This window comes from Cetorhinus maximus, unplaced genomic scaffold, assembly GCF_964194155.1.
Source record: "Cetorhinus maximus unplaced genomic scaffold, sCetMax3.hap1.1 HAP1_SCAFFOLD_1152, whole genome shotgun sequence".
Lineage (NCBI taxonomy): Eukaryota > Metazoa > Chordata > Chondrichthyes > Lamniformes > Cetorhinidae > Cetorhinus > Cetorhinus maximus.
Window position 1 is genome coordinate 26,256 of NW_027597094.1, and position 14,540 is coordinate 40,795.

Genomic DNA, 14,540 nt, shown 5'->3' on the forward strand with positions numbered 1-14,540 from the left:
ATTTACGAAAGGGAAATCATGCTTGACAAATCTACTGGAATTTTTCGAGGATGTCACGAGTAGAGTTGATGAGGGGGAGCCAGTGGATGTGGTTCATTTGGACTTTCAGAAGGCTTTCGACATTTCCCACATAAGAGATTGGCGTGTAAAATTAAAGCGCGCAGGATTAGGGGTAGTATTGAGATGGATAGAAAACTGGTTGGCAGACAGGAAACAAAGAGAAGGAAGAAACGGGTCTTTTTCCGAATGGCAGGCAGTGACTAGTGGGGTACCGCAGGGATCGGTGCTGGGACCCCAGTTATTCACAATATATATTAATGATTTAGATGTGGGAATTAAATGTCATATCTCCAAATTTGCAGATTACACAAAGCTGGGCGGGAGGGTGAGCTGTGAGGAGGATGCAGAGATGCTTCAGTATGATTTGGACAAGCTAAGTGGGCAAATGCATGACAGATGCAGTATAATGTGGATGAATGTGAGGTTATCCATTTTGGTAGCAAAAACAGGAAGACAGACTATTACCTGAATGGCTATAAATTGAGAGAGGGGAATGTGCAACGAGACCTGGGTGTCCATTGTACACCAGTCGCTGAAGGTAAGCATGCAGGTGCAGCAGGCGGTAAAGAAGGCAAATGGTACGTTGGCCTTCATAGCCAGAGGATTCGAGTACAGGAACAGGGATGTCTTGCTGCAATTGTTCAGGGCTTTGGTGAGACCACACCTGTAATATTGTGTGCAGTTTTGGTTTCCTTATCTGAGGAAGGATGTACTTGCTATTGAGGGAGTGCAGTGAAGGTTTACCCGACTGATTCCTGGGATGGCGGGACTGACATATGTCGATAGATTGAGTCGATTAGGATTATATTCGCTGGAGTTCAGAAGAATGAGGGGGGGATCTCATAGAAACCTCTAAAATTCTAACAGGACTAGACAGGGTAGATGCAGGAAGGATGTTCCCAATGGTGGGGGAGTCCAGAACCAGGGCTCACAGTCTGGTGCTATGGGGTAGACCATTTAGGACTGAGATGAGGAGAAATTTCTTCATCCAGAGAGTGGTGAGCCTGTGGAATTCGTTACCACAGAAAGCAGTTGAGACCAAAACATTGTATGTTTTCAAGAAGGAGTTAGATATAGCTCTTGGGGCGAAAGGGATCAAAGGGTATGGGGAGAAAGCGGGAGCAGGCTATTGAGTTGGATGATCAGCCATGATCATAATGAATGGCGGAGCAGGCTCGAAGGGACGAATGGCCTGCTCCTGCTCCTCATTTCTATGTTTCTCTGAAAGGGATAGCAGCATCGTGGATAGATCAGGAGAAACTGTCTCGTTGGCTTAAGGAACGAGGACGAGAACGACACAGATTTCAGTTAATCGGTAAAAGAAGCAATTGACCAAGAAGAGGCGCGAAAGATGTGGCTCGTGCAAGAGAGAAAAACGGAGAAAGAGAAATACTGGGATAGGGAGAGAGAGAAAAATATACCGGGATAGGGAGAGAGAGAAAAATATACCGGGATAGGGAGAGAGAGAAAAATATACCGGGACAGAGAGAGAGAGAGATACTGAGATTTTCCTGCTCATTGTGGTCAGTTTCTGGGTAAATGTCAGGACACCGAACATGTTTAAGGGATTGGTTAAAGCAAAAGTACATAGGCTGGTGTATGAAGGAATTGAGAATTTGGGAGCAGTATTACAAAGTTGGAGATCTTGTACACATGTCTGAGTTGGTAGGTTCCTCAGGAACGAACTGTTCCAGACAGGAGAGAGATAGGAAAACTGTACTTCTGTCTCTCACCAACTGTCCGTACGCAGAAGGTGTTTTGAATTCTTTGTGAAGTGTGTTGTGGTGTGTTTTCCCAAACCATCAGTGTGTCTGATCCACTTTACTAATCACTCACAGCAAACTCACATTATGATCAACTCGGGTTAGTTTATTTACATTTAAAACCCGGGGCAGGAATGTTCACAATGTCAACCTCCACATTCACACCCACACACACTCGCACACACCCATCCACACTCTCACGCACACTCGCACAAACATATTCTCACAAACACACATACACGCCTACTCACACACGCTCACACACACGCTCACACACACGCTCACACTCACGCTCACACACTCACACTCTCACACTCACGCTCACACACTCACACACTCACATTAAAACACCTCACACTCTCACATTCAAACACACACACGCACACACACATACACAAATGCACAGACACAGTAATGGAGGATAGAAAAAGGAAACTTTTACAACTATGGATAGTAACAGTACAAGAACCATGGAGATTGAAATGAGTTCACACAATTTACAGAGTCCGAGAAGAATAAGTCCAAAGAATATTTCTGATGTGACCGAGTTTAATTCTTAGTCCAGTGAGAGCTTACTGCACGCAAATTGAATGCCTTGTTTCTGACATGACAACTATGGAAACACTGTAAGGAGTTGCTTCATTGGCTGCAAAAGCAGGTTGGGGATCATCTGAATTCGTGAAAGCTGCTAGAGAAATGCAGGACTTCTATCCTGTTACATGTTGCCGGATTCCTGCCTGGATTTATAATGGGGTTTTCCAATGTCAACCGTCACGCTGTCATTCCCGCCTCCCACAACTGGTGGCACTGCAGGAGGCTCCACCTGGGAGAAAAGGGGAACAGATGAACTTTACCCTTACGGACGTGGCCTCGGGCAGTTGGGGATTGTGGGGAAGGGAGGAGGGGCTTGGGATCTTTGGACAATCCTGACAGTATTGTTCTGTACCCCAGTCTCTCTTCAGGAACAATATTTCTCAATATCAGCTGCCTCGACGCAGGGCAGTGCCCTTTTCTCACAGATGAAACGGAACTGATCGGTACATCTGACATCATTCCAGTTGGCTCTTCTGATAATGGCGCAGTTTTCATTTTCTTTTGCATTATTCAGTTCACCCTGACCCCATCGAGTAAAACTGGGAAATGGGGAAATAAAAAATACCGATAAAAATCCGACACATTCCTGCACAGAATCAGCAAGATTCCTACAGCCTGGTACAATCCCAAACTAATCCCACTGCCCCGGTCTCCCTCCATAGCACTGTACAAATCGCCAACTAATCCCACTGTCCCGGCTCACTCCCTATAGCCCTGTACAAAACCCAAACTAATCCCACTGTCCCACTCCCTCCCCATAGCCCTGTACAAATCCCAAACCAATCCCACTGCCCCACACACTCCCCATTGCCCTATATCAATCCCAAACCAATCCCACTGTCCCGCTCTCTCCCCATATCCCTGTATCAATCCCAAACCAATCCCACTGTCCCGCTCTCTCCCCATATCCCTGTATCAATCCCAAACTAATCCCACTGTCCTACTCCCTCCCCATAGCCCTGTACAAATCCCAAACCAATCCCACTGCCCCACACTCTCCCCATTGCCCTATATCAATCCCAAACCAATCCCACTGTCCCGCTCTCTCCCCATATCCCTGTATCAATCCCAAACTAATCCCACTGTCCCGCTCTCTCTCCATAGCCCTGTATCAATCCCAAACTAATCCCCCTGTCCTGCTCTCTCTCTCCATGCAAAGCCTGGACCCACCTCACTTGGGTCCCATCCACCCATGTCCAATTTCCTTCACTCTCTCGATCTGTTAGTCCGATCCAGGAAACCCCAGGATTGTTCTCGATAGATTTCTTTATGAAATCCTGCAGCAGATACAATGATGGAATGTGATCAGTTAGTATGACTGCCTTAACTCACACAAACACGCACACACAACTGATACCCAAAATGCCCCAAAACCTTCCTCAGGAAATTCTCCCTCATTCCCTCTGATTAAATATCGGGAAGACTGAAGCTGTTGTTTTCCGTCTCTGTTCCAAACTCCATTCCCGAGTTACCGACTCCATCCTGGGAACTCTCTGAGTCTGAACCAGACTGTTCACAACCCTGGGGTTGTGTTTAACCTGGAGACGGGATTCCCACCTCATATCCACATCGTCACCAAGACGGCCTCTTTTCAACTCCGTAACATCGACCAAAACCACCCCGGTCTCAGCTCATCGACTGCTGAAACCCTCGTCCATGTAGTGTAGAGAGAGCTTTACTCTGTACCTAACCCTGTGCTGTACCTGTCCTGGGAATGTTTGATGGGGACAGTGTAGAGGGAGCTTTACTCAGTATCTAACCCCATGCTGTACCTGTCCTGGGAGTGTTTGATGGGGACGGTGTAGAGGGAGCTTTACTCTGTATCTAACCCCGTGCTGTACCTGTCCTGGGAGTGTTTGATGTGGACAGTGTAGAGGGAGCTTTACTCTGTATCTAACCCCGTGCTATACCTGTCCCCTGAGTGTTTGATGGGGACAGTGTAGAGGGAGCTTTACTCTGTATCTAACCCCGTGCTGTACCTGTCCTGGGAGTGTTTGATGTGGACGGTGTAGAGGGAGCTTTACTCTGTATCTAACCCCGTGCTGTACCTGTCCTGGGAGTGTTTGATGGGGACGGTGTAGAGGGAGCTTTACTCTGTATCTAACCCAGTGCTATACCTGTCCTGTGAGTGTTTGATGGGGACGGTGTAGAGGTAGCTTTACTCTGTATCTAACCCCGTGCTATACCTGTCCTGTGAGTGTTTGATGGGGACGGTGTAGAGGTAGCTTTACTCTGTATCTAACCCTATGCTGTACCTGCCCTGAGAGTGTTTTATGTGGACAGTTTAGAGGGAGCTTTACTCTGCATCTAACCCCTTGCTGTACCTGTCCTGGGAGTGTTTGATGGGGACAGTGTAGAGGGAGCTTTACTCTGTATCTAACCCCGTGCTGTACCTGTCCTGGGAGTGTTTACTGGGGACGGTGTAGAGGGAGCTTTACTCTGTATCTAACCCTGTGCTGTACCTGTCCTGGGAGTGTTTATTGGGGACGGTGTAGAGGGAGCTTTACTCTGTATCTAACCCCGTGCTGTATGTTTGATGGGGACGGTGCAGAGGGATATTCTCTCTCTATCTCATTCTGACCGATGCATCTGTCATTCTCACCTGTTCCTGTTTTGTATTTATGATGATGAGGTGTGAATTTAGGGATTCACAATGTCGTTTTGCCGAGTCCCAGTTTACTTTATGCGTTGAGAATTTATAGCAATGATGATTATGAACTTTCCAACCGCTCGGACAGGGAGACTCTGCAAAATTATAAAGACTTAATTCAGAGAAGTACATCGAAACATAAGGAACAGGAGGGGGCCATTCAGCCCCTCTCGAGCCTGTGACACAGGAACAGGAGGAGGCCATTCAGCCCCTCTCGAGCCTGTTACACAGGATCAGGAGGAGGCCATTCAGCGCCTCTCGAGCCTGTTACACAGGAACAGGAGGAGGCCATTCAGTCCCTCTTGAGCATTTTACACCATTCTATTGGATCTCCTCTTTACCTTAACTCCCTCGGTTCCGTGACAACAACAATCTCTCAATCTCAGTTTTGACGTTTCCCTTTGACCTCCGGCCCCCACAGTCTATTTTGCGGGTGGGGGGGGGTGGTGGTGGAGAGTTCCTGATTTCCGCTCCCCTTTCTGTGAAGAGGTGTTTCCTGATGTCCCCCCTGAACGTCCTGGCTCGAATTTTAACCTTCTTCCTCGTTGTTCTCGACTCCCCCTCCCCGGCTCCCCCACAACCCACCGGATCAGAGGAAATAGTTTCTCTCCATCGACCCAGTCGAATCTCTTTATTGCTTTCAACGCCTCGGGTCCGGTCGCCGTGGTTTTGTTTGTCGGCCTCAGGCTTCGAGACTGGATTGCCTGCCTGCACCTTATCCAATCCCTTCAATCTGTCGGACAGACCCCCCTCCAATCGATTCATCCCCTCGCCTGTCCCAAACTCCGGGAGGCAGAGGCCGGGATAGTGCGGCCTTCACCCACTTGGAGATTGAGGCCTTGTCTGAAGGATGGGGAGGATGGGGGTGGGGAGTCAGGGGGTGGGGGTGGGGAGTCAGGGGGTGGGGGTGGGGATACAGGGGGTGGGGGTGGGGGTGGGGAGACAGGGGGTGGGGGTGGGGAGACAGGGGATGGGGGCGGGGAGACAGGGGGTGGGGGCGGGGAAACAGGAGGTGGGGGTGATCCCAATGGGGCAGAACGTGGGATGATGCGGGAGGGGGCAGGAGTACTGCCGGCAGCTCCCACTCACCTGAACAGCTTCGGAGCATTGGGCAGAGCGATCGCGCAGTCTCGGACAATTTCTGGAACATTCCATCCAGCTCTGTCAGGTTCCGCAGGGCAATGGCCAAGGTCTGGTTCAGGAAGTCAGCACCACCACACTCCTTGTTCATCTGTAGAACTGAGAGCGGGAGCCGGAGTGAGAGATAGTGTGGGATATATCAGAGTGTTACAGTGAGGGATGTGTGATATATCAAAGTGTTACAGTGAGGAGTGTGGGATTTTTCAGAGTGTTACAGTGAGGGGTGTGGGATATATCAGGGTGTTACAGTGAGGGGTGTGGGATATATCAGAGTGTTACAGTGAGGGGTGCGGGATATATCAGAGTGCCACAGTGAGGGGTGTGGGATATATCAGAGAGTTACAGTGAGGGGTGTGGGATATATCAGAGTGTTACAGTGAGGGGTGTGGGCTATATCAGGGTGTTACAGTGAGGGGTGTGGGGTATATCAGAGTGTTACAGTGAGGGGTGTGGGATATATCAAAGTGTTACAGTGAGGGGTGTGGGATATATCAGAGTGTTACAGTGAGGGGTGTGGGATATATCAAAGTGTTACAGCGAGGGGCGTGGGATGTATCAGGGTGTTAAAGTGAGGGTGTGGGATATATCAGAGTGTTACAGTGAGTGGTTTGGGATGTATCAGGGTGTTACTGTGAGGGGTGTGGGATATATCAGAGTGTTACAGTGAGGGGTGTGGGATATATCAGTGTTACAGTGAGGGGTGTGGGATATATCAGTGTTTCAGTGAGGGGTGTGGGATGTATCAGAGTGTTACAGTGAGTGGTTTGGGATGTATCAGGGTGTTACTGTGAGGGGTGTGGGATGTATCAGGGTGTTACTGTGAGTGATGTGGGATATATCAGAGTGTTACAGTGAGGGGTGTGGGATATATCAGGATGTTACAGTGAGGAGTGTGGGATATATCAGAGTGTTACAGTGAGGGGTGTGGGATATATCAGAGTGTTACAATGAGGGGTGTGGGATATATCAGGGTGTTACAGTGAGGGGTGTGGGTTATATCAGAGTGTTACAGTGAGGGGTGTGGGATGTATCAGAGTGTTACAGTGAGGGGTGTGGGATATATCAAAGTGTTACAGTGAGGGGTGTGGGATATATCAGAGTGTTACAGTGAGGGGTGTGGGATATATCAAAGTGTTACAGCGAGGGGCGTGGGATGTATCAGGGTGTTAAAGTGAGGGTGTGGGATATATCAGAGTGTTACAGTGAGTGGTTTGGGATGTATCAGGGTGTTACTGTGAGGGGTGTGGGATATATCAGAGTGTTACAGTGAGGGGTGTGGGATATATCAGTGTTACAGTGAGGGGTGTGGGATGTATCAGAGTGTTACAGTGAGTGGTTTGGGATGTATCAGGGTGTTACTGTGAGGGGTGTGGGATGTATCAGAGTGTTACAGTGAGGGGTGTGGGATGTATCAGAGTGTTACAGTGAGGGGTGTGGGTTATATCAGAGTGTTACAGTGAGGGGTGTGGGATATATCAGAGTGTTACAGTGAGGGGTGTGGGTTATATCAGAGTGTTACAGTGAGGGGTGTGGGATGTATCAGAGTGTTACAGTGAGGGGTGTGGGATATACCAGAGTATTATAGTGAGGGGTGTGGGATATATCAGGGTGTTACAGTGAGATGTTCCTCCCCGTACCGTGAACTGTGAGACCTGTAATAATAGCGAAGTTGCAGATTAAGACAATGAGTCCGACCACGATGGGCCATCTGGATTTTTTTGATCTTTTTCCTCCAGCTGTTTCCTGTCCAGTTTTACCTGGAATAGAGAAGTAAAGATTGACCCATGTTGAGAAGCCTGTGTTACTGCACGGAACAGACAATGGTGACGTATCTACCACCCTTATTGAGAGAAACAACAACCACGTTACTCGTTTATATCCCTCGTTTCATATCCCAGCGCACGGTACAGGAGGCTTATCAAAGTGAATCAAACACCGAGTCACACAGGGAGATATTAGGGACAGGAAACCAAAAGCTCAGACACAGAGATCAGCACAAGGAGCGTCTTAAAGGAGGAAAGAGAGAGAGACAGACAGAGGGAGAGACAGAGAGAGAGAGAGTAAGAAACAGACAGTTGGAGAGGCAGGGAGACAGATACAGCAAGACAGAGAGTGAGACAGAGAGAGAGAGAGGAAGGGAGAGTGAAACAGAGAGAGAGTGAGCAAGACACAGAGAGAGAAGCAGAGAGGAAATTTCAGAGTTTAGGGCCCCAGGCAGCTGAAGTCCCGGTCACCAATGGCGGAGCTATGGGAATTGGGGAACGCTCGAGAGGCCGGAATTGGAGGAACACAGAGATCTCAGAGGGCTGCAGGAAGTTACAGAGATAGTGAGGGGTGTAGGGGCTGTAGGAATTTACAGAGATAGTGAGGGGTGTAGGGGCTGTAGGAATTTACAGAGATAGTGAGGGTTGTAGGGGCTGGAGGAGGTTACAGAGATAGGGAGGGGTGTAGGGGCTGGAGGAATTTACAGAGATAGGGAGGGTTGTAGGGGCTGTAGGAATTTACAGAGATAGTGAGGGTTGTAGGGGCTGGAGGAGGTTACAGAGATATGGAGGGGTGTAGGGGCTGGAGGAGGTTACAGAGATAGGGAGGGGTGTAGGGGCTGGAGGAGGTTACAGAGATAGGGAGGAGTGTAGGAGCTGGAGGAGGTTACAGAGATAAGGAGGGTTGTAGGGGCTGGAGGAGGTTACAGAGATAGGGAGGGTTGTAGGGGCTGGAGGAGGTTACAGAGATAGGCAGGGTTGTAGGTGCTGGAGGAGGTTACAGAGATAGGGAGGGGTGTAGGGGCTGGAGGAGGTTAAGAGATGGGGAGGGTTGTAGGTGCTGGAGGAGGTTACAGAGATAGGGAGGGGTGTAGGGGCTGTAGGAATTTACAGAGATAGTGAGGGGTGTAGGGGCTGTAGGAATTTACAGAGATAGTGAGGGTTGTAGGGGCTGGAGGAGGTTACAGAGATAGGGAGGGGTGTAGGGGCTGGAGGAATTTACAGAGATAGGGAGGGTTGTAGGGGCTGTAGGAATTTACAGAGATAGTGAGGGTTGTAGGGGCTGGAGGAGGTTACAGAGATATGGAGGGGTGTAGGGGCTGGAGGAGGTTACAGAGATAGGGAGGGGTGTAGGGGCTGGAGGAGGTTACAGAGATAGGGAGGAGTGTAGGAGCTGGAGGAGGTTACAGAGATAAGGAGGGTTGTAGGGGCTGGAGGAGGTTACAGAGATAGGGAGGGTTGTAGGGGCTGGAGGAGGTTACAGAGATAGGCAGGGTTGTAGGTGCTGGAGGAGGTTACAGAGATAGGGAGGGGTGTAGGGGCTGGAGGAGGTTAAGAGATGGGGAGGGTTGTAGGTGCTGGAGGAGGTTACAGAGATAGGGAGGGGTGTAGGGGCTGGAGGAGGTTACAGAGATAGAGAGGGTTGTAGGGGCTGGAGGAGGTTACAGAGATAGGGAGGGGTGTAGGGGCTGGAAGAGGTTACAGAGATAGGGAGGGGTGTAGGGGCTGGAGGAGGTTAAGAGATGGGGAGGGTTGTAGGTGCTGGAGGAGGTTACAGAGATAGGGAGGGGTGTCGAGGCTGGTGGAGTTTACAGAGAAAGGGAGGGGTGTAGTTGTTGGAGGAGGTTACAGGGATAGGGAGGTGAATCCCCTCACCCTTCACCACATCCCTCCCCTCGACTGTCCTGAACCATTGTGACCTCTGACCCCACACTCCCAGTGTGACTCTCCTTTGCCTGGGGTCACCTCCGGGCCTTGGTTCTACTGCGGATTCTGTGGAGTGAAGTTGACTTGGGCGTAACTTGATTCCTGTTCACCTACGAGAGTCGGAGAGAGACGGAGTGAGAAAGGATGAAGAACATGAGGACACTTTGGTCAGTACGTGTGCCGTAGGTGGGAAGCAGAGGACAACGACAGAGCAACAATATGCAAACCGACATGACACTCAGCTCTGGAGCACGCCAAGACCTAACTAGAACGTAGCCAGGTGCATCTCAAATGCTTGCTTTACCAGCTGCAGGCAGTTGACATGTAAATGCGACTTAGCAAAGACTTAACTCACCAATAGAACAAGTGGAACACAAAACGAGCAGGCATGGAAACCGAGGAACAGCAGGCACATAGATACAGTGTGATCATCACGTGGCTGAGGTCTTAACAGAAACACAGCTAAGATACAACGGATGTGCGATGGACATGTAAGCAAAGTGTAATTGAGATGTAACACACACGCAACTAAGAAGCAAGTGACACACTACAGCAGTACAACAGGGACAGGGCTCATGCTTAACTGTGACGTTACTACAATGCAACAGAAACGTAACTGAGATGTAAATGACAGGGAAGATACGGGTCGCACAGTTGTGACAGTCGGAGGGTATTCGATTTCCAAACAGAGATTAGCAGACCCATAACTAAGGTCTAACAGATACGTAACTAAGGTGTAACAAGCAGAGAGGAAATGGATCAGGTACGATTTTGACTCAGGCGTAACAAGATGAAACTGGAAGAATCAAGGTCTACCTAATGCATCATGTAAAACACAATTGAGAAACGACTAAAGTGCAGCAGGTTTGACACAAATAAGTATCTTACGACTGACATACGATATCCGTAACTAACCTGTTGTATGGACCTTAAATGTCCCGGAGGCAGGAAGAAGATTCAGCTCCGCGTACAAGATCTCCGGAACCTCTGGAAAACGGCAACAGAAACTATACAATGGATGAGAGTTAGATACAGAGTAAAGCTCCCTCTACACTGTCCACATCAAACACTCCCAGGACAGGTACAGCACGGGGTTAGATACAGAGTAAAGCTCCCTCTACACTGTCCACATCAAACACTCCCAGGGCAGGTACAGCACGGCGTTAGATACAGAGTAAAGCTCCTTCTACACTGTGCCCATCAAACACTCCCAGGACAGGTACAGCACGGGGTTAGATACAGAGTAAAGCTCCCTCTTCACCGTCCACATCAAATAGTCCCAGGACAGGTACAGCACGGGGTTAGATACAGAGTAAAGCTCCCTCTACACTGTCACCATCAAACACTCCCAGGACAGGTACAGCACGGGGTTAGATACAGAGTAAAGCTCCCTCTTCACCGTCCACATCAAACAGTCCCAGGACAGGTACAGCACGGGGTTAGATACAGAGTAAAGCTCCCTCTACACAGTCCCCAATCAAACACCCCCAGGACAGGTACAGCACGGGGTTAGATACAGAGTAAAGCTCCCTCTACACCGTCCCCATCACACACTCCCAGGACAGGTACAGCACGGGGTTAGATACAGAGTAAAGCTCCCTCTACACCGTCCCCATCAAACACTCCCAGGACAGGTACAGCACGGGGTTAGATACAGAGTAAAGCTCCCTCTACACTGTCCCCATCAAACACTCCCAGGACAGGTACAGCACGGGGTTAGATACAGAGTAAAGCTCCCTCTACACCGTCCCCATCAAACACTCCCAGGACAGGTACAGCACGGGGTTAGATACCGCATAAAGTTCCCCCTCTCAATCTCACTATGTTCCCCCTCTCACTCTCTCCCTCTCACCCTCTCTCTTTCTCTCACTCTCAATCTGAATCTCTGTCACCATCTCTCTCTGTCTCACTCACTTTCAACCTCTCCATTTCTCTGCCACTCTCTTTCTGAATCTCTGCCTCTCTCTCTCTCCCTCTCTCTCTCTCCCGCTATTGAACAGTTTAACCTACGTTCACTGGGGGCTGTTGTGTTGTTTTTGATGTGTCTCGTATTCGTGTAGTCGCCGTCCTGCTCCATAGTTTGTGTCTGAGGGGTTTCTCTCCTCCGTTCGTGCCCTGTCTGCTTCTCTCTCTCTCTCTCTCAGATGCGTCTCAGTCTTTCCTCAGACTCGATGTCAGGGCGAAAACTTCCACAAAACTGTTTCTGCTTCTTGGTTCCATTTCACAATGACACTTCCCCTGAGATCAGAATGAGAGGTTGGTTGTACTGACTCCAGGGGCAGCAGTCCCTCTATCTCAACCTCTCTCAGCATCTTTCTCTCTGTCTCCCCATCTCTCAATCTCTCTCACCATCTATCTCTCTGTCCCTCTCTCTCAATTTCCCTCACCCTCTCTCTCTCTGTCCCTCTCTCCCTCACCATCTATCTCTCTGTCCCTCTCTGTCAATCTCCCTCACCATCTCTCTCTCTCTCTCTCAATCTCTCTCACTGTCTCTCTCTCTATCTCTCGCACTCTCAATCTCTCACTGTCTTTCTCTCTGTCTCTCTCAGTCACAATCACTCTCACCATCTCTCTCTGTTTCTCTCACTGTCAATCTCTCTCACCATATCCCACTCTGTCTCTCTCGGTATCAATCTCTCTCACTATCTCTCTCTCAGTCTCTCTCTCTCAATCTCTCTCACCGCCTACCTCTCTGCCTTTCACACTCTCAATATCTCTCTCCATTTCTCTATCTCTCTTTCTCAATCTCACTCCCCATCTCTCTCTCCCTGTCTCTCTCTCTCTCTGTTTGACTGTCTGCATCTCTTTTTCATTCCTTTTCTCTCTCTCTTTGTCTCAGATGCTCTCTCATTTTCAGTTTATTTCTGTCTTTCTGACACTCTCTCTCTCTCTCTCTTGACCTCTTTTTCTGTCCCTCCATCTGTCCCCCAACCCCTCAGGCTCTCTCTCAGCCTCTCGCTCTCTCTCTGTCTCTCCCTCTCCCCCTCTCTCTCTCTCTCTTTCCCTCTATTGAACAGTTTAACCTCCGTTCACTGGGGGCTGTTGTGTTGTTTTTGATGTGTCTCATATTCATGTATTCGGTGTCCTGCTCCATGGTTTGTGTCTGAGGGGTTTCTCTCCTCCGTTCCTGTGCTGTCCGCTTCTCTCTCTCTCACTCAGATGTGTCTCAGTCTTTCCTCAGACTCGATGTCAGGGCGAAAACTTCCTCAAAACTGTTTCTGCCTCTTTGTTCCATTTCACAATGACACTTCCCCTGAGATCAGAATGAGAGGCTAGTTGTACTGACTCCAGGGGCATCAGTCCCTCTCTCTCAATCTCTCTCACCATCTCTCTCTGTCTCCCTCTCTCTCAATCTCTCCCACCATCTCTCTCTCTGTCCCCCTCTCACACCATCCCTCTCACCATCTCTCACTCTCAATCTCTCTCACTATCTCTCTCTCAGCCTCAATCTCTCATCATCTCTCTCTCTCTCCCTCTCAATCTCTCTCATCGTCTCTCTCTGTGCCTCTCTGTCTCAAGCTCTCTCAACCACCTCTCGCTCTGTCTCCCTCTCTCACAATCTCTCTTGCCATCTCTCTCTGTCCCTCTCTCTCAATCTCTCACCATCTTTCTCTCTGTCTCCCTCTCTCTCAATCAACCTCACCATCTCTCTCTCTGTTTCTCTCACTCTCAATCTCTCTCACCATCTCTATATCTGTGCCCCTCTCACTCAATCTCCCTCACCATCTCTCTCTCTGTTTCTCTCACTCTCAATCTCTCTCACCATCTCTCTCTCTTTCTCCCTCTCTCTCAATCTCTCACCATCTCTCTCTCTCTGTCTCCTCCTCTCTGAATCTCCCTCACCATCTCTCTCTCTGTTTCTCTCACTCTCTCTCACCATATCCCTCTCTGTCTCTCTCGGTCTCAATATCTCTCACCATCTCTTTCTCTCTCGGCCTCAATATCTGTCACTATCTCCCTCTCTCTGTCTCTCTCAGCCAGAGTCTCTCTCACCATCTCTGTCTCTCTCACTCTCACCATCTCTCTCTCTCTCAGCCTCAATATCTGTCACTCTCTCCCTCTCTCTGTCTCTCTCAGCCAATCTCTCTCACCATCTCTCTCTCTGTGTCTCTCACTCTCAATCTCTCTCACCATCTCTCTCTCTGTCTCCCTCTCTCTCAATCTCTCTCACCATCTCTCTGTCCCTCTCTCTCAATCTCCCTCACCATCTCTCTCTCTCTCAATCTCTCTCACCGTCTCTCTATCTCTCGCACTCTCAATCTCTCACTGTCTTTCTCTCTGTCTCTCTCAGTCACAATCACTCTCACCATCTCTCTCTGTTTCTCTCACTGTCAATCTCTCTCACCATATCCCACTCTGTCTCTCTCGGTATCAATCTCTCTCTCTCTCTCTCAGTCTCTCTCAATCTCTCTCACCGCCTCCCTCTCTGCCTTTCACACTCTCAATATCTCTCTCCATTTCTCTATCTCGCTCTTTCTCAATCTCACTCCCCATCTCTCTCTCCCTGTCTCTCTCTCTCTCTCTGTCTGACTGTCTGCATCTCTTTTTCATTCCTTTTCTCTCTCTCTTTGTCTCAGATGCTCTCTCATTTTCAGTTTATTTCTGTCTTTCTGACACTCACTCTCTCTCTCCCTCTCTTGACCT

At 49.3% G+C, this 14,540-nt stretch overlaps 1 protein-coding gene across 1 annotated transcript; it reads right to left on the bottom strand.

The window, feature by feature from the left end:
* Positions 1-1,908: 1,908 nt before the first annotated feature.
* Positions 1,909-11,231, bottom strand: LOC144675778 (CD209 antigen-like protein C). Its single transcript, XM_078536368.1, has 6 exons — positions 10,812-11,231; positions 7,845-7,964; positions 6,157-6,306; positions 5,020-5,162; positions 3,588-3,694; positions 1,909-2,956 (listed from the first exon to the last, which is right to left on the bottom strand). The coding sequence occupies exons 3-6, from the start codon at positions 6,296-6,298 to the stop codon at positions 2,782-2,784; spliced, it is 567 nt and encodes a 188-aa protein (XP_078392494.1). The 5' UTR covers positions 6,299-6,306; positions 7,845-7,964; positions 10,812-11,231; the 3' UTR covers positions 1,909-2,781.
* Between the last annotated feature and the right edge of the window lie 3,309 nt (positions 11,232-14,540).

Excerpts from the sequence above, each read along its gene's own strand:
- LOC144675778 (XM_078536368.1), bottom strand. The coding sequence starts at position 6,298 with ATGAACAAGGAGTGTGGTGGTGCTGACTTCCTGAACCAGACCTTGGCC. Across the intron at positions 5,163-6,156 it reads AATGCTCCGAAGCTGTTCAG|AGTCTCCCTGTCCGAGCGGT; the intron begins GTGAGTGGGAGC and ends ATAATTTTGCAG. Across the intron at positions 3,695-5,019 it reads TAAATACAAAACAGGAACAG|GATTTCATAAAGAAATCTAT; the intron begins GTGAGAATGACA and ends TATCTGCTGCAG.